This window comes from Hyperoodon ampullatus (assembly GCF_949752795.1).
Source record: "Hyperoodon ampullatus genome assembly, chromosome: 13".
Lineage (NCBI taxonomy): Eukaryota > Metazoa > Chordata > Mammalia > Artiodactyla > Ziphiidae > Hyperoodon > Hyperoodon ampullatus.
In genome coordinates this window covers 1,605,881-1,629,599 of record NC_136926.1, presented here as the reverse complement: position 1 = coordinate 1,629,599, position 23,719 = coordinate 1,605,881, and the positions used below count along the sequence as shown (strand labels likewise).

Sequence of the window (23,719 nt, the reverse complement as noted above, 5' to 3'; positions counted from 1 at the left end):
ATAAGCTTTTTGTCAGATATAAATTGGCAAATATTTTTCTGTCATTCTGTGCTGTATCTTTTTCTTCTTTTATATTGTTTTTTACAGAGCAGAAGTTCTGAATTTTGATGTGGTCTCTTTTATCATTTTTTTTTTCTTTTATGGATTGTGCTTTTGATATATAAGAACTCTTCGCTCAACCCAAGGTCACAAAAATTTCCTCTAATTTTTTTTTTTAGAAGTTGTATAGTTTTGTGTTTTACATTTAGGTCTGTGATACATTTTGAGTAAAGTATTGTATAACATGCAAGCATCAGTAGAAGTTTATTTCTTTGTATATTGACAGCCAGTTAGTTGAGCACTGTTTCTTAAAAAGACTGTCTTGTATCTGCTGAATTGATTTTGCATCTTTGCCAGAAATCAGTTGATCCTGTCCGTATGGGTCTGTTTCTAGGCTCTCTTCTCTTCCATTGATCTCTGTGTCTATCTTTTTGCTTAAGGCCACACTGTCTTTACTGCTGTATCTTTGTAGTAAGTCCTGAAATCAGTTAGTGTGAGTTCTTCAACTCTGTTCTTTTTCAAAATTGTTTTGGTCATTCTGGCTCCTTTCACTTTTCATATACATTTTAGAATCAGCTTGTTGATATCCATAGAACATCCTGCTAGGATTTTGATTGGGATTGCATTGACTCTATTGACCTGTTTGGGGTGAAGTAATATCTTGACAACGTTGAGTCTTCCAGGCCAGGAATATGGTATGTTCTCCATTTATTTTTGTCTTCTTTGATTTCTTTCATCAGTATTTTGTAGTTTTCAGCATGCAAATTCTATGTATATTTTGTTAGACTTATACCCAGCTATTCCAGTTTTTCTGTGGTGCTGTAGATGGTACGTAAATTTAAAAATTTTTTTCTAGCTGTTCATGGCAAGTATATAGGAATACAGTTGATTATGCAACCTTGCTAAACTCATTTATTAGTTTTAGGAGCTTTTTTGTAGATTCCATGGGATTTTCTACCTAGAGAATCATGTCTGCAAAGAAAGCAAAATTTATATTTTCTTTTCCTATCTGTATGCCTTTTATTTCTTTTTCTTGCCTTATTTGCACTGGCAATGGCATGGACTGGCATGGACTTCCACTGTGATGCTGAATAAGAGTGATAAGAACAGACATTCTTACGTTCTGGATCTTAGGGGGAAAGCATTTAGCCTTTCACCATTGAGTATGATGTTAGCTGTAGATTTTGTAGCTGTCCTTTATCAAGTTAAGGAAATTCCTTTATTCCTAGTATTTATCATGAATGGATGTTGAATTTTGTCAAATACTATTTGCTGTATCTATTCACATAATCATGTGATTTTTCTTTTTTGGTCTGCAAAAGTGGTGAATTATATTAAGGTATAATTTGTAGGCAGGGAATGCACAGATCTTAAATGTTAGAATTTGTTGAGTTTGACAAGTGCCCGTGTAACCCATACACGTGTCAGGGTGTCCACTTCCATCAAGTCTCCTCGTGCCCTGCCAGTCATCCGCTACTCAGCCCCCCCACCCCAGTTTATTACTATTTATTCTATTACTGTTTGTTTTGATGTTCAAATTATCTGTAATTTGACCAGTGGGAGCCCTTTCAAGCGGGCTTTCGTATACTTTTGACACATCCCTGTCACTCTCTAAGTACTTCCTTATATTCTGGCACAAAATGTTTAAAGTTTATCTTGCACATGCCTTGATTCAGTCCAGGAATCTGTCATTTCTCCAAGGAACTGGGTTCTTTTTGGTGGGGAATAATAATTTGAACCCAATATCTAGGTGTTCTTGTAATGAATTTGATACAACTGAAGATAAAATTTCTTGAATTGGAAATTGTCAGAAGGTTTATTAGTGGGACAAATTTCCTGTTAGTGCTTAGAGGAATGTAATACATCAGTGCGTTTATAGACCACATTGATAAATACTTGCATAAGAACCATGGGACAGTGGAGGGCAGGGAGTGCCTGTAAACTTAGGTTGCATGGTCTCCACAGTGACACAAATGAAACCCTCTGATTTGCTGTCATACTCACCGGATTGCCAGAAATTAAATTGGACAGAATCTGTTGATTTAGGTCTATGAGGTTCTTACCGACTGTTGATCGGGAGTGTAGCATGGAAACATTTCACATGATCTGGAAAAGGTGAGTGTGGGTAGGCCCTTTTGATCCAAACAGCATGCTCTAAAGGTATTCTTGTGTTTGTGTGCCAGAAAACACATCTAATAATGTTCCCAGCGACATCGTTTCTTCTAATAGCCCCAAACTGGAAAGAAGCATAATGTCCGTCAGCAGTAGAACAGATCAGTGGGTTGTGCACATTCATACAGAGGAATGCTAACAGTAATCAGTAGTGAAAATGAGTGAGTCGGTGTGGGCGGGTCTCAGCAGCGCCCTGTGGAACAGAAGGAGTTACGGGAGGGCCCAGCTGCAGCATTCCTTCAGGTAGAATTCACTAGGAAGCAAAGCCACACACAGCGTAGCGTGGAGCTAAGCCTGTAGGTGATGGCACCAGGGGAAAATGTTCACACACAGGTCAGGTGGGGAGGGGGACGCTTTCATAGTGTGTGGGGGCTCCAGGGCGTGCGTAACAGCTTATTCTTAAGCCTCAGGATAAGTACACGGGTGATTGCTTTATCATTACTTTTTAAACTTAGAAGTTTTTCTAATTCTCAGCATTTTATTATGAAAAATTTCAAACAGGAAAGCTAAACAGTGTTCAGTGAACACTCACATCCCACTGTATAAATTCTGTGATTATGCACAAATAAGTGAAATTCACACAACCATTTTTATATTAACCACATAATATTCAGTGGCATTTAGTACATTCACAGTGTTAAGCAACCACTATTATGTATATCAATTTCTAAAATATCCTTATTGTCTTAAAAGGAAACCCCATATACCCAAAAAGCAGTCACTCCCCAGTACCTGCTCCTCCAGCCACTGGCAGCCACCAGTCGGCATCGTCTCCATAGATTTACCTAGTGTGGAGTCGTGCAATATTTTGTGTCTGGTTTCTTTCACTTAACATGATGTTTTCCAGGTTCATCCACATTGTAGCATGCCTCAGTACTTCATAACTTCTTATAGTAGAGTGTATATCCACTGTATGGGTATGCTGCATTTTGTTTATCCACTCTTGATAAATATTTGGACCGTCTGCAGCTTTTGGCTATTGCGAATAATGCCACTATAAATACTTAGTAGCTACCCCGTTCTACGTCCCATCAGCAATAACAGAGGTTCCAATATTTCCGTATCCTTGCCAACTCTTATTTTCCGTTTAAAAAAAATTCTAGCCATCCTAGTGAGTGTGAAGTGGTGTCTCATTGTGTTTTCTTTTGCATTTCTCTTACGATGAACGATGTTGGGCATCTTAATGTGCTTGTTGGTCATTTGTGTATCTTCTCTGGAGAAAACCCTGTTCAAGTTTTGAAAAAAAATTTTTTTAAAAATTCTATGATTAATTTTACTATGCTTTTAAAAATCACATTATTTAATATTATAAATATTTAAGAGACCTAAAAGAGGAAAACCAAGGAATCTCCATTTTGAATTGTAGATCTTTGTCACAAATACTAGTGGATGTCTAAGGAGACAAGAAAATGGAGAGTCTATCAGGAAAGAATTGAATGAAAAAACATACCCTTTGTTTTCTTTGGAAAAAAAAAATCTCAGTATGAGTTTTATTATTTACAACCAGTTGTAGAATTTTTATATTGGCCAATGAAACTCTAGAAATAAATTCAGAATTCCTTGTATTACATACACAGTATCTTAATTTCTGTCTGCTTCCAAAAGACTTTGAGGTAGTATTTTTTTCTTTTTCCTTTTCTTTTTTTTTTTTGGCCGCACTTGCGGGATCTTAGTTCCCCGACCAGGGATTGAACCCCGGGCCCATGGCACTGGAGGCTCTGAGTCCTAACCACTGGATTGCCAGGAAATTCCCCAAAATAGTTTTTATTACAGTTATTTAGATCTTAAAAAATCCTAAGCAGAGATTATTTTTCAGTGATTATAGCATTAAAGGGAATGAATAATTAATAGTTCTGTAACCCTACCCCGACTATTGATTTTCTTTTTTTTTGCCATTTAAAAATATTTATTGAAATTTAGTTGATTTACAATGCTGTGTTAGTTTCAGGTGTACAGTAAAGTGATGCAGTTATACACACGTATATGTAAATAGACGTATTTTTTTTTACATTTTCTTCCATTACAGGTTATTACAAGATATTGAGTATAGTTTCCTGTGCTATGCAGTAGGTCCTTGTTGGTTATCTATTTTATATATAGTAGTGTGTATATTTTAACCTTAAGCTCCTGATTTATCCCCCAACTACTGATTTTTTTATTCTTTTAAAAATTTATTTATTTATTTATTTTTAGCTGCATTGGGTCTTCGTTGCCGTGTGCAGGGGCTGCTCTTCGTTGTGGTGCGCGGGCTTCTCATTGTGGTGGCTTCTCTTGTTGCGGAGCACGGGCTCTAGGCGCGCAGGCTTCCGTAGTTGTGGCACGCAGGCTCAGTAGTTGTGGCTCTTGGGCTCTATAGAGTGCAGGCTCAGTAGTTGTGACGCATGGGCTTAGTTGTTCCTCAACATGTGGGATCTTCCTGGACCAGGGTTCAAACCCATGTCCCCTGTATTGGCAGACGAATTCTTAACCACTGCGCCACCAGGGAAGCCCCTTATCTTTTTATTTTAATGAAGTTCAATTTATCAGTTTTTTCACATGGATATCCAGTCTTCTAGCATCATTTGGTTGAAAAGACTTTTCATTCCATTTGGGTTGCTTTGGAGTCTTTAGGAACTGGCAGGGTTGTGTAAGTCTGAGTCTCCCTCTGGGCTCTCTGCTCAGTTGTTTTTATCTGTCGTCCGTCCTTAAGCAGCACTATGCCATCTGCTGAGTCTTGAAGTCCAGGCTTCCTCTTGTTCTTCTCTCAAGAATCTGTTTTCAATTCACCGACCTCTGCGTCCCCACCCTACTCTTCAGGCTATCCAATGAATTTTTTAAATTTCAGACACTTTTTCTGTTCTAGGGTCTTTATTTGGTTCTCTTCCTTTTTTTTTTTAATTTTTATTTTTTTACTGAAGTATAGTTGATTCACAGTGTTTCTGGTGTACAGCAAAGTGATATGTATATTCTTTTTCAGATTGGTTCTGTTTTTTAATCGTTTCTTTTTTTCTGTCAAGATTTCCTCTCGTCTTTCATTACAACATACTTTTATGTCCTTGGGCATACTTATTAAACCTACCGTAAAATCCCTGCTGCTAATTCCAGAATGTGAATTGTCTGGGGGGTTGGTGTCCATTGATTGTTTTGAGTATGGCTTGTGTTTTCTTGTCTCTGTGTTCTGGAGTAATTTTTTTTTAATATATATATTTTTAACATCTCTATTGGAGTATAATTGCTTTACAATGTTGTGTTAGTTTCTGCTGTATAACAAAGTAAATCAGCTATACGTATACATATATCCCCATATCCCCTCCCTCTTGCGTCTCCCTCCCACCCTCCCTATTCCACCCTTCTAGGTGGTCACAAAGCACCGAGCTGATCTCCCCGTGCTATGTGGCTGCTTCCCACTAGCTACCTATTTTACATTTGGTAGTGTATATATGTCCATGCCACTCACTCACTTTGTCCCAGCTTACCCTTCCCCCTCCCCGTGTCCTCAAGTCCATTCTCTACGTCTGCGTCTTTATTCCTGTCCTGCCCCTAGGTTATTCAGAACCATTTTTTTTAGATTCCATATATATGTGTTAGCATACGGTATTTGTTTTTCTCTTTCTGACTTACTTCGCTCTGTATGACAGATTCTAGGTCCATCCACCTCACTACAAATAGTTCAATTTCATTTCTTTTTATGGCTGAGTAATATTCCATTGTATATATGTACCATATCTTCTTTATCTATTCATCTGTCGATGGACACTTAGGTTGCTTCCATGTCCTGGCTGTTGTAAATAGAGCTGCAGTGAACATTGTGGTATATGACTCTTTTTGAATTATGGTTTTCTCAGAGTATATGCCCAGTAGTGGGGTTGCTGGGTCGTATGGTAGTTCTACTTTTAGTTTTTTAAGGAACCTCCATACTGTTCTCCATAGTGGCTGTATCAATTTACATTCCCACCAACAGTGCAAGAGGGTTCCCTTTTCTCCACACCCTCTCCAGCATTTATTGTTTGTAGATTTTTTGATGATGGCCATTCTGACTGGTGTGAGGTGATACCTCATAGTTTTTTGGTTTTTTGTTTTATAAATTTATTTATTTGTTTGTTTTTGGTTTTGGCTGCATTGGGTCTTCGTTGCTTTGTGCGGGCTTTCTCTAGTTGCTGCGAGTGGGGGCTGCTCTTTGTTGTGGTGCGTGGGCTTCTCATTGCGGTGGTTTCTCTAGTAGTGGAGCATGGGCTCTAGGCGCGCAGGCTTCAGTAGTTATGGCACGTGGGCTCAGTAGTTGTGGCTTGCGGGCTCTTGAGCGCAGGCTCAGTAGTTGTGGTGCACGGGCTTAGTTGCTCCACAGCATGTGGGATCTTCACGGGCCAGGGCTCGAACCCGTGTCCCCTGCCTTGGCAGGCAGATTCTTCACCACTGCGCCACCAGGGAAGCCCACTCATTGTAGTTTTGATTTGCATTTCTCTAATGATTAGTGATGTTGAGCATCTTTTCATGTGTTTGTTGGCAATCTGTATATCTTCTTCAGAGAAATGTCTGTATAGGTCTTCTGCCAATTTTTGGATTGGGTTGTTTGTTTTTTTTTGATATTGAGCTGCATGAGCTGCTTGTATATTTTGGAGATTAATCCTTTGTCAGTTGCTTCGTTTGCAAATATTTTCTCCCATTCTGAGGGTTGTCTTTTCGTCTTGTTTATGGTTTCCTTTGCTGTGCAAAAGCTTTGAAGTTTCATTAGGTCCCATTTGTTTGTTTTTGCTTTTATTTCCATTTCTCTAGGCGGTGGGTCAGAAAGGATCTTGATGTGATTTATGTCATAGAGTGTTCTGCCTATGTTTTCCCCTAAGAGTTTGATAGTTTCTGGCCTTACATTTGGGTCTTTAATCCATTTTGAGATTTTTTCTGTGTGTATGATGTCAGGGAGTGTTCTAATTTCATTCTTTTACATGTAGCTATCCAGTTTTCCCAGCACCACTTCTGTCTTTTCTCCATTGTATATTCTTGCCTCCTTTATCAAAGATAAGGTGACCATATGTGTGTGGGTTTATCTCTGGGCTTTCTATCCTGTTCTATTGATCTATCTTTCTGTTTTTGTGCCAGTACCATACTGTCTTTTTTTTTTTTAATAAATTTATTCATTTATTTTTGGCTGTGCTGGGTCTTCATTTCTGTACAAGGGCTTTCTCTACTTGCGGCGAGTGTGGGCCACTCTTGATCGCGGTGTGCAGGCCTCTCACTGTCGCGGCCTCTCTTGTTGTGGAGCATAGGCTCCAGATGCGCAGGCTCAGTAGTTGTGGCTCTTGGGCCTAGTTGCTCCACGGCATGTGGGATCTTCCCAGACCGGGGCTCAAACCCTTGTCCCCTGCATTGGCAGGCAGATTCTCAACCACTGCGCCACCAGGGAAGCCCCATACTGTCTTGATTACTGTAGCTTTGTAGTATAGTCTGAAGTCAGGGAACCTGATTCCTCCAGCTCTGTTTTTCTTTCTCAGGATTGCTTTGGGTGTTCGGGATCTTTTGTGTTTCCATACAAATTGTGAAATTTTTTGTTCTAGTTCTGTGAAAAATGCCAGTGGTAGTTTGATAGGGATTGCATTGAATCTGTATATTGCTTTGGGTAGTATAGTCATTTTCACAATGTCGATTCTTCCAATCCAGGAACATGGTATATCTCTCCATCTGTTTGTATCATCTTTAATTTCTTTCAACAGTGTCTTATAGTTTTCTGCATACAGGTCTTTTGTCTCCTTAGGTAGGTTTATTCCTAGGTATTTTATTCTTTTTGTTGCAATGGTAAATGGGAGTATTTCCTTAATTTCTCTTTCAGATTTTTCATCATTAGTGTATAGGAATGCAAGAGATTTCTGTACATTAATTTTGTATCCTGCTACTTTACCAAATTCATTGATTAGCTCTAGTAGTTTTCTGGTAGCATCTTTAGGATTCTCTGTGTATAGTATGATGTCATCTGCAAACAGTGACAGTTCTACTTCTTTTCTGATTTGGATTCCTTTTATTTCTTTTTCTTCTCTGATTGCTGTGGCTAAAACTTCCAAAACTATGTTGAATACTAGTGGTGAGAGTGGACAACCTTGTCTTGTTCCTGATCTTAGTGGAAATGGTTTCAGTTTTTCACCACTGAGAACGATGTTGGCTGTGGATTTGTCATATATGGCCTTTATTATGTTGAGGTAAGTTCCCTCTGTGCCTACTTTCTGGAGAGTTTTTATCAGAATTGGTTGTTGAATTTTGTCGAAAGCTTTTTCTGCATCTATTGAGATTATCATATGGTTTTTTTTTTTTTTTTTTTTGCGGTACGCGGGCCTCTCACTGTCGTGGGCTCTCCCGTTGCGGAGCACAGGCTCAGGACGCGCAGGCCTAGTGGCCATGGCTCACGGGCCCAGCCGCGCCGCAGCATGTGGGATCTTCCCAGACCGGAGCGTGTCCCCTGCATCGGCAGGCGGATTCGTAACCACTGCACCACCAGGGAAGCCGTATCATATGGTTTTTATCCTTCAATTTGTTAATATGGTGTATCACGTTGATTGATTTTGAATTGGGTTTTGGGTGTCGTGAATGATAGGTTGCAGAGACCCTGAGTTCTGTTACATCCTTCTGAGGAGCTCTGCTGGTTTGCTTTCACATCTAGTTAATGTGATTGGATTGAAACTGTGGACTCTGCCTCCTGAGATCTCAGTGTGGTTATGCTGGCCTGTGCTTGGCGTCTTGGCATGTGGGTGGTCAGGAGGCAGCCAGAAAAACAGGGAGCTTGGGACCCGTCTCTGCTGCCTCCTGTGGCGATTCTCCCTTACCTGTCTCTGCTCTGGTCTCCTACTCTCCATCCTAGTGGTCTTCAAGCCAGTGAGGCCCTCCCTGTCTGGGTCTGAGACTGGGGCCTGCCCTTGTGCCAAATGCCGTAAACCCAGAAACGTCTCCTAGTTTCATTCCCTCCTTGCAAGTATCGAGTCCCATGCTGTATCTGCCCACCTTTTCACATTTTTTATATCTCTTTTAGAGTTTATATTTATCTGGAATGTGTTTAGTCCAACAGGAAGTACTTGGCCATTACTGGACACAGAACCCTGTATCAATTTCTTTTATTAAAAAAAAACAAAATCTTTTTTTGATTACAGAAGTAATACATGTTCATTGTAAAACATTTAGAAAATTTAGAAAAGTGCACACACACAAATTATAAATTGATTGTAGTCTTGTCCCCAGAGACAACCACTGTTCACATATTGTCTGTTTTTTAAGTCATTCTTTTCTCTTCTCTCTCCTTCCTTCTCTTCCTTCCTCCCCCATCTTTGTTAAATGTAAACAGGGGGTGCTTACTTTCCCTTTTCATTACTCTGAGGCCTTTCCCCATGTGAGGCAAAACCTGCGGCATGGCTGGTCCTGGCAGCGTAGTGTCCATTCCTAGGGATGCTGGGGTCAATAGCCACTCTCACAGGCAGTTTCTTCGTTCAGACATCTGTAACTTTTGCATTTAAAATGCCTCGCTAAGTAGAGTGGATATAATTGAATTATTTTAAAAGTTAGCAACTGTTAAACATCATGCTTAGCCTTCAGTAGCCCTTCAGGGGTAGTGCAGAGGTGTCAAAGGTGTAGGGCGCCCAGAGTCAGCTAGTTTCTGTCTTTGCCAGTAGCTTTTCACTTAAACATTTTAAATAACCTGTATGTATTTCACACAGTTATATATAAAGTAGGGTACTAACTGCAGTACCATTTTGAAGTCAATTAGATAGTTATTAATTGGAGTTTTAGTGCCATTTTCCAGTGGGAAGACAATTTCAGTCTTCTCATCATTCAGCTTTTGTGATTTTGGCGGGCTCAGTGACGACAGGCAGTGTGACAGGTCAGGAGGCTAAGCTGTGGTCCTCCGTGAGACTGATGTTTCCTGCGTTAGCTTCTGCCGTCATTGTGTGTGCAAAGCCAGCTCGTTTCTCAAGGACTCTAGATTTGCATTGAACTGAAATTCCATTTAAAACCAGAATGCAAATCCTTTTTTATCCTCCAGAGGTAAGTTAGAACTTTAAATTATTTATTATAATACATTGGGTAGATGACATTTCTCTTCTTAAAAAGAAGGGAAGTCAGTGTTTGGGATAATTATGATAGTTTTAGTTTATATTCATTCTTGTAATGCATTTAAATTATGAAAATCTCAGTTTTTCCTTTTTTTTTTCCCAGCAGCAAGCCCTTGCAGGGACCCTCGTGGCAGCGGCCGGCAGTGTGATCGAAACGGACCCCTTTAAGAGGCAGCAGGCGGGACCTCCGGCAGGTATGTCACAGAGCACAGGCTGAAGGGCCCCCGGAGCCAGTTAGCATCTTAGTTTGGGTATTCCAGTGTAGTGGCCACCTGTTTCTAAAGCGTGGCCCCTAAGGAACTTAGTTTTGGTTAGTTTCTACTTTGAAAGTTAATTTTTCTTTTGGTGGTAATCAGCTAAACAAAATATTTATGTGCATGTTTATGTGTACTGAAGTTAGAAATTTGTCAGTTGAACAGGTATATTCCAGTTTGATTTTCTGTATGCATTTGTAGGCTGTTTAGTTCTCATGACATGACTAAGTGTAAAGCCATCTGCCTTTTCAAATTGTCATTCATTTTTCAAACTGAATTTTTTCTCCAACTTAGGAACTTAATACACATTTTGTGTAAAAGATTCAAACAGTTTAGGAGGGTGTAGTTTAAGTCTGTCTCTGGTTTGGTATTCCTTCCCCATTCCCTAGCCACAGAACTGGCTACGTTTGTTCAGTTTCACAGACAAGCATTGCTACAGGTGTGTCATTCTGAAAAGGTTCAAACATGATCCTATATATATATATACACTGTTATGTCTTTAATATTAACTGACTAAGCCATCTTTCCCAGTCATGGACCTCATTCTTTTTGATAGCTGCAAAATACTGCACCCACTGCATGGGTGCTTCCTTCTTTATTCATCAGACCCGTGTTAGCATTCATTTGTTAGTATCACCTTTTTTCTGTTGTAATCAAAACCTGATTGAACATTTAGTTTCACATTTTTTTCTGTACATGTCTGTCCATGTATCTAAAAGCAGCGCTCCAAGAGTGAAATTGCTAGATCAAAATGTATGCATAGTTAAGTATTAGTGAGGCTAAGTTGCCCTCCAAAAGGGTAGGGTCAGTTTTTGCTCCCATCATCAATTTCTGGTTCTCTCAGATTTTGGCCATTTTATTAAGTATCTTTTAATCTTTGTCGATCCAATGGGTAAAAACTAAAATCTTTGTTTTGATAATGGATTTCTTTAATTTTGATACGGTTTCAGTTACCTCTTCATGTTTTTAACCATTTGTGAATGTGTCCCTCTGCTCGTTGTTTGTGTTCTTTGCCCATTTTGTCTTTCTGGTTGTTGATCCCTTTCATATTAATTTGTAAGAGCTTTATGAATGTTGCCCGTTATGTATGTTGCAGGTAATTGTCTCTTAGGTTGACGCTTGTCCTTTGCCTTTTTTTATGATGCTCTTCCTTATATTTACAAATTTTTAACGGAAAGAAATTATATTTATCAACCTTATCTTTTATGGCTTCTGCATTTTGGTTCATGCATAGAAAGGCCTCTCTGTTCAAAGATGATAAAAACACTTACACATGTTTTTTCTACTACTTCTGTGGTTTTATTTTTACATCAAACTGCACCTTTTCTGAAAATTATTCTAGAGCAGTCTAAGAGACCTCGACTCGAAGTGGGTCACCAAGGGGTAGTTTTCCAGCACCCAGGGGTGAATACAGGAGTTCCTCTCCAGCAGTTAATGCCGACAGTTCAAGGTAAGACCCAGCGCCAGAACTAGCTCTCTTAGCTCAGAAAGAGGGAGTGCAGAGAGGGCTTAAGGAAGCAGCAGCAGACTAAAGCGTGTGCAGTCCAGGTAGCATATCTGAGGTGGTTTCTGCCATTGGGACGTCCCTCGGAGTCCCACTTCACACAGTATGAAGAAAGCACCGGAGACCAGCTCTTGTCACTTTAGCGGAGCCGCACGTCCCACTGTCCTCAGCTTCTCTCCGGTTTTCCCTCCTGTGTTTTTTCTGACTTGCTGCTGTGGTAGGGACCCTGCGGTTATCCCGTGCCTGCTCTGCTTGATGCTAACTCAAAGGCCGAGGCCTTTCTTTCCTTTGTTGTGTGCTCATTTATCACGTTAGACCTAACGCACAGAGGTCTCCCGCCAGGTAACCCTCCCGTTTGAGTGTGTGTGTTGCGAGTGCAGGGTCTGAGGCGGCAACGGCCGGTGGGGTCTGAGCCCCGGAGTCAGGGCCGCTGGGTCTGCCCTCTGTTGCAGGGGGAATGCCACCCGCGCCGCAGGCCGCTCAGCTCGCCGGCCAGAAGCAGAGCCAGCAGCGCTACGACCCCTCCACGGGGCCCCCCGTGCAGAACGCCGCCAGCCTGCATACGCCGCCGCCGCAGCTGCCCACCAGGCTGCCCCCGGCCGGCCTCCCCGCCGCGCCCCTGCCGCCGGCGCTGCAGTTCCCCCCGCAGCCGCAGACGGCTGAGCCTCAGACCCCGCTCCCGGTGCCGGTGAAGACGCAGCCGCCGAACGCCCCCGCCCCGGCGCCCCCGCCCGGCCCGCTCCCCGCGGCCCTCCACGTCCCGGTGCCCGCGCAGGCGCAGATGCAGGCCCCTCCGCTCCCGTCCCAGCCGCAGGTACTCCGGGCCCCTGCCGTGCCCCGAGCTAGAGGCTGAAGGAGACAGGCTGTGTGCTGGACGGGACGGTGCCCAGCGGGGTCACTCCCTCTCTCCCAGCGCCTCGCTCTCCGCCGTGCTGCAGTCAGTCAGTTCAGTAGCTGCAAAGTAAATTTACTGTGCGGTCGTAGTTATTGTTATTAAAGTGTCAGAAAACGACACGATTCCAAGCGCTGCTCTCGGCACAGGGAGCCCCGTGCAGGGCACGGTGGCCCTGGTCCCACCTGCTGTGCCCGTAACGCGGGGTCATGGGCGCGAGGGCCTGGGGGCGCTGGGGCTCCCGCAGCTCCTGGCCGCCCGCTGGGCTCTGTCCACGGCGCCCCCTCGACGCTCCACTCCACGAGCGTGGGTGAGGCTGCTGTCCAGGCTGGATACGCGTTTCCAGGTTCATAGGGCCCCTCCTCGTCCACGAATTACCCTCCCCCAGACGTCTTTTTGAAACGGGTACAGTAGGCCACGTGGGGCCCCTGAGGAGCAGTGCGTTTGTGAAGCACGGGTCTGGGGCACCAAAGGGGCCAGAGGCAGTGTTTTCAGAGGCTTGTCTCAGCAGCGTGTGGTCAGCCGCTCAGGAAACCCCCCCTTCCTCTCCCCTCTCCCTCGTTAACAAGGAGATTTCGTAGCTGGGCTTGGAGTTCGAGTTCTTCTGGTGATGGTAGAGGTCTGCTCTCATGTAGGGATGCTGCCTTTCACTCCCCGCCTGCCAGGTGTGCCAGGTGTGAGGCGTGGTGACGGGCGCCTCCGGGCCGTTACTTGCTCTCCTCTGCCTGGCACCCCTCTGTGGTAGAATCTTTATCACGCCCGTTAGCTATGAAAAGACCAAGGCCAGAGAGGCCAGATAACTTGGCAAGGTTGGTCAGCCAGTGCTGGAGGGGCTGTGACTGGCCCCCTGGGTTGATTCTGGAGCCTTTTGTGCACCTTGGGAAGGAGCACCCCCTTCCCCCGCCAGGGCGCTGAGCTTCTTGGGCCTTCGCAGGCTTGAGGTTTCCGTGCATGTGAGGCGCTCTGTTCTGAATACTGTCACTGAGCCTGGTGCCGACCTCATGCAGCACTGACGTTTTTCTTGGGTTTATTTCCCAACCTTATTGTCAACGGTGTGATCTGTGGAATGTGATTTTAGAGAAGCTCCTTACAGAAACCGTGGAATTCCGTTCCTTCCAGAAGCTGTGGAATTCTGTTCCTTCCAGTTTGGGCGGGGCCGGCAGACTTCTTCTGTAAAGGGCCACAGAGAGGGAGCGTAAGGGTATTTCAGGCTTTGCAGGTGTGTGCTTCCTGTTGAGTCGCTCAGCTCCGCCGCTGAAGGTGAGAGCAGCGCCAGGGCCCACAGATGAGCGACCGTGGCCTGTGGAACTCTCCCAAAGTGTGTGGCCGGCCACAGTTTACCGACCGCTGAGGTGGAGGAAATCTCCTTAGAGGTGGGCGGAGAAGCTGTGCGCCGTGAGGGGCCCGGCCTTGGCCGCGGTGTCTCGTCCGCACCGCGGGTTATAAACGTGCCGCGTGCGCGTCGCTCTGTCCTCAGGCCTCCTGGCGTGGCAGGGCCTTGCCTTCCCTGCTCTCTGTCCCCCCACTTCCTCCCGGCTGGAATTCCCGTGTGAATCTAAGCTCACCTTCGGCCCGGGGAGGGCTGGGCGGAGGGGCTCCTCAGTTTTACAAGCTTAGCTCTCGGGACGGCACAGAGGAGGGTTTCCAACCTTCAGCTTGCCCACCACGAGAGGGCCGCATGGAATTTGTCTTTGCCCTTCAGAGAGCAGGTGCACGGTGAGCATTTGGTACTTCTCAGTTAAGAAGTTTCTACAATTAAAAATTCTAAAAAATTACTTGAAAAAGCTGGAAAAAGCAAAAAAACCCCAAAAAACCCGACATAAGACCATATGTGAAGGCACCGTTTACAGGGAGCTCTGATGTGGCTTTGTGGACTAGCAGGGCTTCTTCTCTTCTGTAGACACGGTTAGTCTGCGTGGCCCTGTGGTCCACAGCGGGCCCGCTGGTCAGTCTGCGCTGCTGGGGAGAGGGAGGGGCGTTGCACAGGGGCCTCCAGCCGGCCTGTGGGTTCCGGGCACGGCGCTGAGCCCTGTTTTCCCTGCCAGACGGTGGCGCCGCCCAGACCGCCCGTGGACCCCGCCCAGACCTGCCCGCGGCCGCTGCCCTCCGCCTCCTCTGCCTCGACCGTTGCCCCCGCCAGTGGCTCAGGCCCAGGGCCTTCGCCTGCCCGGGCCTCCCCGGTGAACAGACCCTCCCCGGCAGCCAAGTCGCTGTCTCCGGTCATCGCCCGCTCCCCGGGGGCAGCCGTGTTGGCGCCCCCGAAACCACAGAGCCCCGCTCAGAATGCCGCCGCGCCCCACGACGGTTCTCAGGACAAGCTGGCAGAACAGATAGCGCTGGTAAGTGCGCCTAAAGGGCTCTTGAAGGTGCTCGAGAAGGACGCACCGTACATGCCAGCCTGCGGAGCGCGTGCGCTCTCGCTTTCTAAGGGGCAGTAGTATAAGGCGGAGCACCTGATAGTAAGGTCTGTGAGCCGGAGAAACCAAGATTCAAACCGCGTAGTTGGCCCTGTCCTGCTGGAGGAGCAGCTAGACTGGTGTGGAGAAGGTCTTTTCTGTGCTGGTGTCAGCAGTCGGGGGGAGGGGGGCGTGGGGTGCAGGCTGAGAGCTCACCAGGCCAGTGCAGCCCACGGCCTGCACCTAGTGAGCGCTTGCTGTTTGTTGGGCGACTGAGCAGTTATTTGTAAGTGCTCCGCTGTGAGCACTGGTCTGGGAGCTCTGTCCCGGGTTTCCAGGATGGGGCTCCTGGGGGTCGCACGCCTTTGCCTCTGCCTTCTCGTAGAGCCTTGTTCAGCAACTCTTCTTTGTTGCTGAGACTTCCACGTAGCAGGGTCGCACTGACTGGGGTGTGCATCGGTGGCTTGCACTTAAACTGTGCTGGACATCTTGCACCCCTGTGCTCCTTGCAGGAGAACCAGATCCATCAGCGGATAGCAGATTTAAGGAAAGAAGGCCTGTGGTCCCTCAGACGGCTGCCCAAGCTGCAGGAGGCCCCGCGGTCCAAGTCGCACTGGGACTACCTGCTGGAGGAGATGCAGTGGATGGCCACAGACTTCGCCCAGGAGAGGAGGTGGAAGGTGGCTGCTGCCAAGAAGGTGAGTTTGAGACACAGGCCACCGCGGTGCCCAGGGGTCATCAAGCAGCGCCAGGGGCTTAAAGTGTGTGGACGGAGGTCTCCCAGCCCCACTTTCTAAATGGTTTCTTTTTCTTCTTAAATATTTATTTATTTGGCTGTGTTGGCTCTCTAGTTGTGGCACACAGGCTCCAGAGCGCATGGGCTCTGTAGTTGGCGGTGCCTGGGCCCTCTTCGTTGAGGTGCGCGGGCTTAGCTTCCCCACGGCGTGTGGGATCTTAGTTCCCCGACCGGGGATCGAACCTGCGTCCCCTGCACTGGAAGGCGGATTCTTAAGCACTGGACTGCCAGGGAGGTCCCTCTAAAGGGTTTCTTGACTTACGATGTAGCTGAAGAATGTTCTGCTGCCGTTTAGGAAGTAACTGCTGTGTTGCTTCCCTTCTGAGGGCTGTCCCCAGTGCTCTGGCGTGGACTGCGGGGAGCAGGCACGGCCCTCCTGCTGCAGTTCTGTCCGGGATTTGGGTTCTTCTTCTGGCCAGTTTTGCCTGGCAGTTGGCGTGAGGGTGCCTGCAGCCCCCCAGATCCAGGCTGAGAGTAGGAAGGGGGAAGAGGCCAGGTGGCTGGCCAGAAGCTCAGGCATTGGTCCCGGCCTTCTGGCTGCCCGCAGCCTGCCTGCTCTGTGCTGCCTGGTCTTCCAGTCCAGCTTCTCTCCAGTTCTGGCTCAGAATGTATTTCCTTCTCTCTGCTCCCAAAGTAGGCATCCAGCCCGGGGTAGGACCTCTAGGAGGTGCTACTGCCAAAGCTGGCAGTGTGGAAAGTGACAGATTTCTAGGGCTCTTGGGTCCCAGAGTGTAGAGCAGCTGTCCTTGCGTACGTGTACATAGCTCCAGGCCCAGCTGCTTCTCCCTCCATCACTGTGTGTCTTTATTCCTCGGGACCTGGATGCTGCCTTCACATTTCCTATACTCTCAGGACTGGGGATTGATCCTGTGTGCCTTGCCTGTCCACCTCCCTCCTCTGAATTCTCCCCCTTGCTTTCCCCACGTAGTTTTGGTAGAGAGAAGCCGAGACCACGGGCGTAACAGCAGAGTCTGAGTGTAAAGGGTCTTTAACTAGATTCATGTGTATTTAAGAAAAAAACAAGATCGCTTCTTAAACACTTCCTTTTTCACAAAAGTTGATGGTCCTGAGCATGTGGGCGCAGGGCTGGACAGGGCAGTGGCCGGGGGCGAGGGGCAGGGGTGGACGCCGGGCAGCGGGGCTGAGAGGCGGCTGAGCCGGGGGCCGCGGCTGCGCGCTGTGCCGCCCCCCCTCGCGCCGTCCCTCCACCCCCGGGAGCAGGCGGCTTCTTGCGAGGGGTGCGCGCTGACCCGGACAAGGCCCTGGGAGTCCTGTGCTGGGCGGCTGCCTCGGGGTCATCGCAGAGCTGAGGGGCTGGCAGCTCCGCTGCACTCGGGGCTCGGGACGTGTCCCTTTCTGAGTTACTTCTCTGCACCTTTTGGAGGTACAGCTGGTGAGGATGTAAAGAGTAGAAATTCTGGAAAGCGGTTTGGCAGTTTAAAGCAAAAGCCTTAAAAAATGTGAATCATCCCAACCCAACTTTTTTCATACCTAGGAGTTAAATTTTGCTTCATTCACGCAGTGGAAATGATACGCATTAAAAATGATTTTGATCTGTGTTGATTGATGGAAAGATGTTACTCATATATTAAAGGGGGAAAGGAAGATTGTAGCACAGTGTGATATTCCATTTTGGAGAAAAATATGTGTATTTGGTAAAATAACACTTGTAGGAAAGTCAAGCAGACCGTTCATTGGTGGTGGTTTTCACCGGAATCAGCATTTCTCCCATGCGCCTTTAGAGCAGGTGAGGGCGTGTCTCTCTGTGGATTATATGTAGTTACGGGCTGAGAAGATTTTTAAAGAAGTGTTATGTATCTTTTTTCTGATAGCATGACACAGCACACAACATAAAATTCTTGGACTTTGATTTACTAGCTTGTCAGAACTGTAGTGCGTCATCACGAAGAGAAGCAGCTTCGGGAGGAACGGGGAAGGAGAGAAGAACAGAACCGACTGAGACGGATAGCTGCGTCAACTGCTAGAGAAATAGAGTATTTTTGGTCAAATATTGAACAGGTAAATTCTGACATTTTGATGGGCTCCTGGGAGCATAGACTGTGTCGGGGTTGGTGAGGCTGCCTTCTGAGCCCCGCCTGCCTGTGCGATGGGGAAATCCCACAGGTAGAGCCTGTGGTGTCATTCGGAAAGGCGGGTGCCCGCACCTCCTGGGCGCCTCTGGGCTGTTGGCTCATCAGGAGACCTGGTTCTGCCTCTGTGTTTCTCTTTGTGCATCGAAATCCCCATCAGCCGTGACCTGCGCGCTCTGTGGTGTCTGGGAGCCGTCCTGAGGGGCCCTTCAGGTAGTTCTGTTTAGGGTTGGCACAGGTCACTAGAGGCTGCTTAGTTCCAGAGAGGCTTCCTTTGCCTCTCGCTTCCTTTTTGTAAAAATTCTCTTCTCACCGTCTGACAGAATTGGGGCAGGATGCAGTTGACACAAACTAATGAAAGAGAACCAAACTGAACATGTCTCTTCGAACAGCGCGGGGGGTTAGGGCCGCTGCACACAGCTCGCCATCCGCCCTCTGCATCTGCGGTTGCATGGCTGCGGGTGTAGCTAGCCGCAGACCATGCAGCTCTGTAGGATTTACTACCGGAAAAAATCTGAGTACCAGTGGACCTGCACAGTTCACATCCACGTTGTCCAAGGGTCAGCTCTAACCTGAAATGGGGTTGGGACAGCTGTGCTTTGGGTCTACATGTGTGAGTTTTAATGTTTTCATATATAGAACTTTTATAATATACATTCTTAGTAACATGCTTATTTATTTAACTCTTTGCATTTAGGTTGTGGAAATAAAACTACAAGTAGAATTAGAAGAAAAAAGGAAAAAGGCTTTAAATTTCCAGAAAGTTTCCCGGAAAGGTATGATTACTTTTTAAAAAGCCTTCCCCTTTTGCGGGCTGTGTTTGCTTGATTCTCTGCTCACCGTCGCCTTGTGACATCGTGGCTTCCCGCAGAGCCTCCCCAGCGAGGCCGTTTACTCAGCAGCCTGGTCCTGGCATTTCAGCTCTTCTGAGATTCGCTAGTATGAGTCAGTAAGCCCCAGGGTGACCAACTTTGGGGGGCTCTCAGGACTGAGGTTCTGAGCCTGTGCCCTGTGTCCCCGGAGAGTGAGGTGAACTCCCCAGGCTTTGCCCCCCACCCCGCCGCGGTCCCCGTGTCTAGGCGTCGTGCTGCTCTCACGGTGCTCAGCAGTAGCTACCCCGTCACTGGAACCTGGGGAGGGGGCCGGGAGGATTCCTCTCTTTTACTGATGAGGAAACTGAGGTGAAGGAGGTGGTCCCTGTTGAAAGTCACGGAGCTCTAAGATTATGCAAGTCATGAGTGAGAAGCTTTGCCAGGTTGGAGACTCTAGGTTCCTGCTGAAGCCGAGAGTGGGCGTGGCGGTGTGGCTGTGCCGCCCTGCGTCGCAGAGGGGAGGTGGGACCCGCCCTGCTGTCCTCTCCTCTCCTCGGGGGGCGGGCAGAGGTGCCCATGGTCGTGTGAGGAGCGTCACCTCCTCCACTGCCTCAGTGAAAGCGAATCAACGTTACCTGTCTCTTTAGGTAAAGAGTCGAGACCTACAGGGCTTGATGCGTTACGGGAAAACTTTGTGGTGAGTTCGGGACTGTCGCGTCGCTGTGTGAGGGGGTGTCTGTCTGCAGGAAGGCATAGGCATGAACAGCGTTCTCTCTCACTGGAGAGCGGTGCCCCCTGGGCCTACAGCTGGTTCTTTCCAGCTTCAGGCTCACCTGGGTGTTACCTTGGTGGTTTGGGAAGAGCAGGAGTGGGTCTCGTCCTGCTTCCCCGCAGCCTCCTGCCCGCCGTGCAGCGTCTGTCTGCCGTGGACACGCCTGGCTCGGGCCCTCCCAGGTCCTCCCAGGTGCATGTTGAGTAGACAGTTCTGCTTTGGGTTCTCATTCTGTGTTTTCAGATCTCACGCTTACGATTTGTGTTCTGTGTCACAGGATTCAGGGATACCTGGAAGAAAAAGAAAAGCAAGCACATCTTTAACCGATGATGAAGGTCTGTCCCCCTGGTGCCTTGGCTGTCTGCAGGGCACTCTGAAAGCGCAGCTGGAGAGCTCGCTCGGTGCTGCCAGGGCATCGAGGACCGCCTGGACTGGAAGAGTCCGGTGGCTCAGTGGCTTACGCTCTTGGGGGCCGGGGGCCTTGGTGGGTAGTGGGGTTTTGCAGTGGAGAGACGAGGAGTTGGATTGTGGAGGAGGGAAGGTGTCAGACCGGGCGCGTGCGTGTGTGCGTGCTTTTTGTCGGTAGGGAGGAGAGGCGGTGCGTGTTGGGGGCAGGAGTCAGCGGGAGGGAAGGCGTGCCATGGTGAGGGCTCAGCTCAGATGGAGAGGTGACCCGAGGGCGGGTGGGGCTCTGCCGTGGGTGCTGGTGGACTCTTAGCCACCAGGAGCCGGCTGTGGGGTTGCAGGGCTGAAGCTGCCGGACAGGAGCTGAGCTCGGGGAATCCTCAGCTGGGCAGGGCCTGGGGCCTCTGAAATGGGCGATGACGAATTCATAGTGACACTGAACAACATGCTTGTGGGTCTTTCTGTAGTGGGCTCTGCAGGTGGACAGGAAGTTCCACATCGCTCCCTGTTTTGGCCCGAGTAGGTCTGTCATATGATGAAAACCGACCTCTATTTCACACTGTGAAATGGAAGAGAAAGTATAAAGTATGGTCCCTGGTTTTTTGCTTACTTAATAAACTATCACTTCCAGATTTAATCTGAGAAATTAGGACTTAATTTTCACTTCTCTAATGGCTGTGCATGACAGTTTTGGAGCCTTGTAGCGTTTCATGAGTAATTGCAGGGAAGATGCCGTGGGGTCTCTCTCGCTGACATTTGATGGTGGCCGTTCCAGTGGAAGACGAGGAGGAGACGATCGCAGAGGAAGAGGCACTGGAGGGGGCTGCGGACCACCAGGCGGAGCTGTTGGAGTTAGCCAGAGAAGGTGAGCTCCGAGCGGCTTCCTACGATGCTCCATTAAACATTTATTAAAACACACGGAAGGTATAAAAACCGCAATAGGTCGCGTGCGGTGTAAGCGGCCACGCCGCCCAGTGTAGGAGAGAGCGCCATTCTGCCTCTGCCCTCGTCCCAGGGGTGACTGCGGCCTGGATCTTGCATTTATCATTCCTTCCACTCAGTTTCCCCCTCCCCCTGCGTGGATCCTGAACGTACCGCTTTGTTTGGGTCTTGGAGCTTGGTATGAATGGAATCACTCTGGAGGCTCACCCGCTGGCCTTTCTCAGTTCCGTTCCCGAGTTTCGTCCCCGTGGAGGTGTGTTGCTACAGAATCAGTGCCCACGGCTGAATGGTGGTCTGTGTGTGCACATGTCACGGGTTAGCAGTTGTGCTGTTGGTGGGCAGTTTGGGGGTTTCCCTGCGTTCGTCCTCACAGGCAGCGCTGCCTGCAGCACTCTCGTGTGTCCTGTGCACACGTGCTCGAGCGTCTGTGCTCAGAGCAGGGGGCCGGCTTGCGGGGCGTGCGCACATGAGGTGGCGCCCCACCGTGGTTGGAGTGCTGGGCCGGGCCCCGCGTCCCAGGAACGCCTGGTGGTGTCTGCCTGTGCTGGGAGACCGTGACCCACGAGGCGCAGCGTCTTCTCACAGCTGTCCTCACCCACTTGGTTTTGGGTTTTCTTTTCTGTACTGACTCCGGGTGTCCTTCCTGTGTTCTGGACACGTTTCCTTGTCAGTGACGTGTGTCCTAGTGACCTTTTTCCAGTCTGGGGTGGGTCTTCCCTCTCTTTATGGTGCCTTTTGAGGAACAGGTGTTCTTAATTTTAGTGTAGTTGAGTTTGTCCGTGTTGTTTAAAAGAAATTTTTTAACCTCAGGATCAAAAGGATGTCTTTGTGCATTGTCTAAAAATTTTTGTTTTACGCTCGTACCAATGTGTGTAATCCACCAAGAATCACTTTTGTCTGTAGTGCAGTTTCTTTTTTTTTCCCCAAACGGCTAACTGCCTCTCCCCGTGCCATCTGAAAAGGCCATCCTTCCTCAGTGATGCTCAGTGCCAGCTCACGTGTTAGTCACGTTTTCCTGATACGCACGGCTCTTTCTGGGACCTTCATTGTTTTACTGGTCAGTTTGTACCAATACCACACTCCCTTGATTACTCTAGCTTTATAATAGTTCTTGAGGCCTAGCTAGGTCAGTCCTTCTGCCTTATTCTTTTTTAGGAGAGTTTTGACTAATTTGCGTCTATTTCAGATACAGCTCAGAATCAGTTTATCAAATTTCAGAGAAAAACTGGTTGGGGATTTTGATTCGAATGTGGTTGAATTAGTGGGTGTTTGGTGAGAATTGCATCTCTATGAAGAGCTTTTCCAACCTATGATCAAAGTAGCCTCTCCGTTTACTTAGATCTCCTTAAATAGCTTCCGCTAACATTTTATGGTTGCATATTTTTATTAGATTTATTTCTAGGTGCATTATATTTTTTGAAGTTGTAATCAGTGGTATTTTTTTAAGATGACGTTTTAATTTGTTGCTGGTCTGTAGAAATGCAGTTGATTTTTATTTACTGATCTTAAATCCAGCAGCTCTGCTAAATTCTCTCGTTACTTGTGTGTATACAACCTCTTCATCTCTGAAGAATAACAGTTTTTTCTTTATAATCCTGGTCCTTCTATTACCGTTCCTTGCAATAAAGTGTAGAAATAGAGGTGCTGATGGTGGGCACCTTTGGCTTGTTCTTTTTTTTTGGATGCACCACACAGCTTGTGGGATCTTTTGTTCCCCGTCCAGGGATTGCACCTGGGCCCTCAGCAGTGAAAGCATGGAGTCCTAACTACCGGACCGCCAGGGAATTTCCCGGCCTTTGGCTTGTTCTTGATTTGAGAGGGACATTTTCACCCGGAAAGGCAGTCGCTTGTGGTGGTTGGTCGTGACTGCTTGTTCCGTTTCATCTCTTCTCTTAGCCTTTGAGCTACACCTTGTCTCGCATCCTTGCTGCAGGCCTTTCTGATCCTTGGGTGCCTCCCTGACGTGTAGAGTCCGTGTTACCTTGGAGCCTCAGCTACTCTTCCCCTTCCTGTAGGGCAGGAGTTGGGAGCAGCCCGGCCGGGTGCTTCTGGCTCAGGGCTCATGGAGATGTGGCCGTCAGCAGGTCCAGCCTCCAGTCACCCCAGCTGGCCCCCTCGCTGGCGGGTGGTTGGTTGTTGTCAGGCGAGCCCAGTCCCCCTGCACAGGGGCTTCTCTGGTCGGCTGTTCGAGCGTCCTCAGGATGGGGTGGTGCGGTGGCTGTGTCCCCACAGCAGGCGATCACCCTGGTTAGCCCTGGCCACGCGGGGGAAGTGACCAGGCTGTGACCGCGGGGAGCCGTGTCACCAGGGGCACATCTTCGTCCGTTCACTGGGGCGCCTCTTCCTGGTCGGCTCCCCTCTCGTGCCCCTCGTGAACCTTTCAGCACTTTCTTTATGTAGATGTTGTGAATTTTTTAAAACCTTAATTCTAAATATTTAAATACTTTCTATCTAAAGAAGTATAGAAATATTTTCTGTCTAAATAGAATCTTCTTTCCCATTATATCTTCAAACTAGTTTATATGTGTGAAGGCTGTTGATTCCTGTGAGTTAAGTTTGTTCCAAGACACCTTACTGAATTA

The 23,719-nt window shown here is 47.6% G+C and overlaps 1 protein-coding gene across 1 annotated transcript in view; it reads left to right on the top strand.

The window, feature by feature from the left end:
- EP400 (E1A binding protein p400) overlaps window positions 1-23,719 on the top strand; it is a gene marked incomplete at its 5' end in the record, with an annotated part of 91,902 nt that overhangs the window by 5,158 nt on the left and 63,025 nt on the right. Inside the window, 10 exons of the mRNA XM_079717586.1 lie at window positions 10,378-10,468; window positions 11,871-11,978; window positions 12,485-12,846; window positions 14,970-15,263; window positions 15,833-16,018; window positions 17,995-18,135; window positions 18,904-18,982; window positions 19,666-19,715; window positions 20,068-20,125; window positions 20,971-21,060. Of these exons, the coding sequence (XP_079573712.1) occupies window positions 10,378-10,468; window positions 11,871-11,978; window positions 12,485-12,846; window positions 14,970-15,263; window positions 15,833-16,018; window positions 17,995-18,135; window positions 18,904-18,982; window positions 19,666-19,715; window positions 20,068-20,125; window positions 20,971-21,060 (1,459 nt within the window). The remainder of the gene's footprint in view (window positions 1-10,377; window positions 10,469-11,870; window positions 11,979-12,484; window positions 12,847-14,969; window positions 15,264-15,832; window positions 16,019-17,994; window positions 18,136-18,903; window positions 18,983-19,665; window positions 19,716-20,067; window positions 20,126-20,970; window positions 21,061-23,719) is intronic.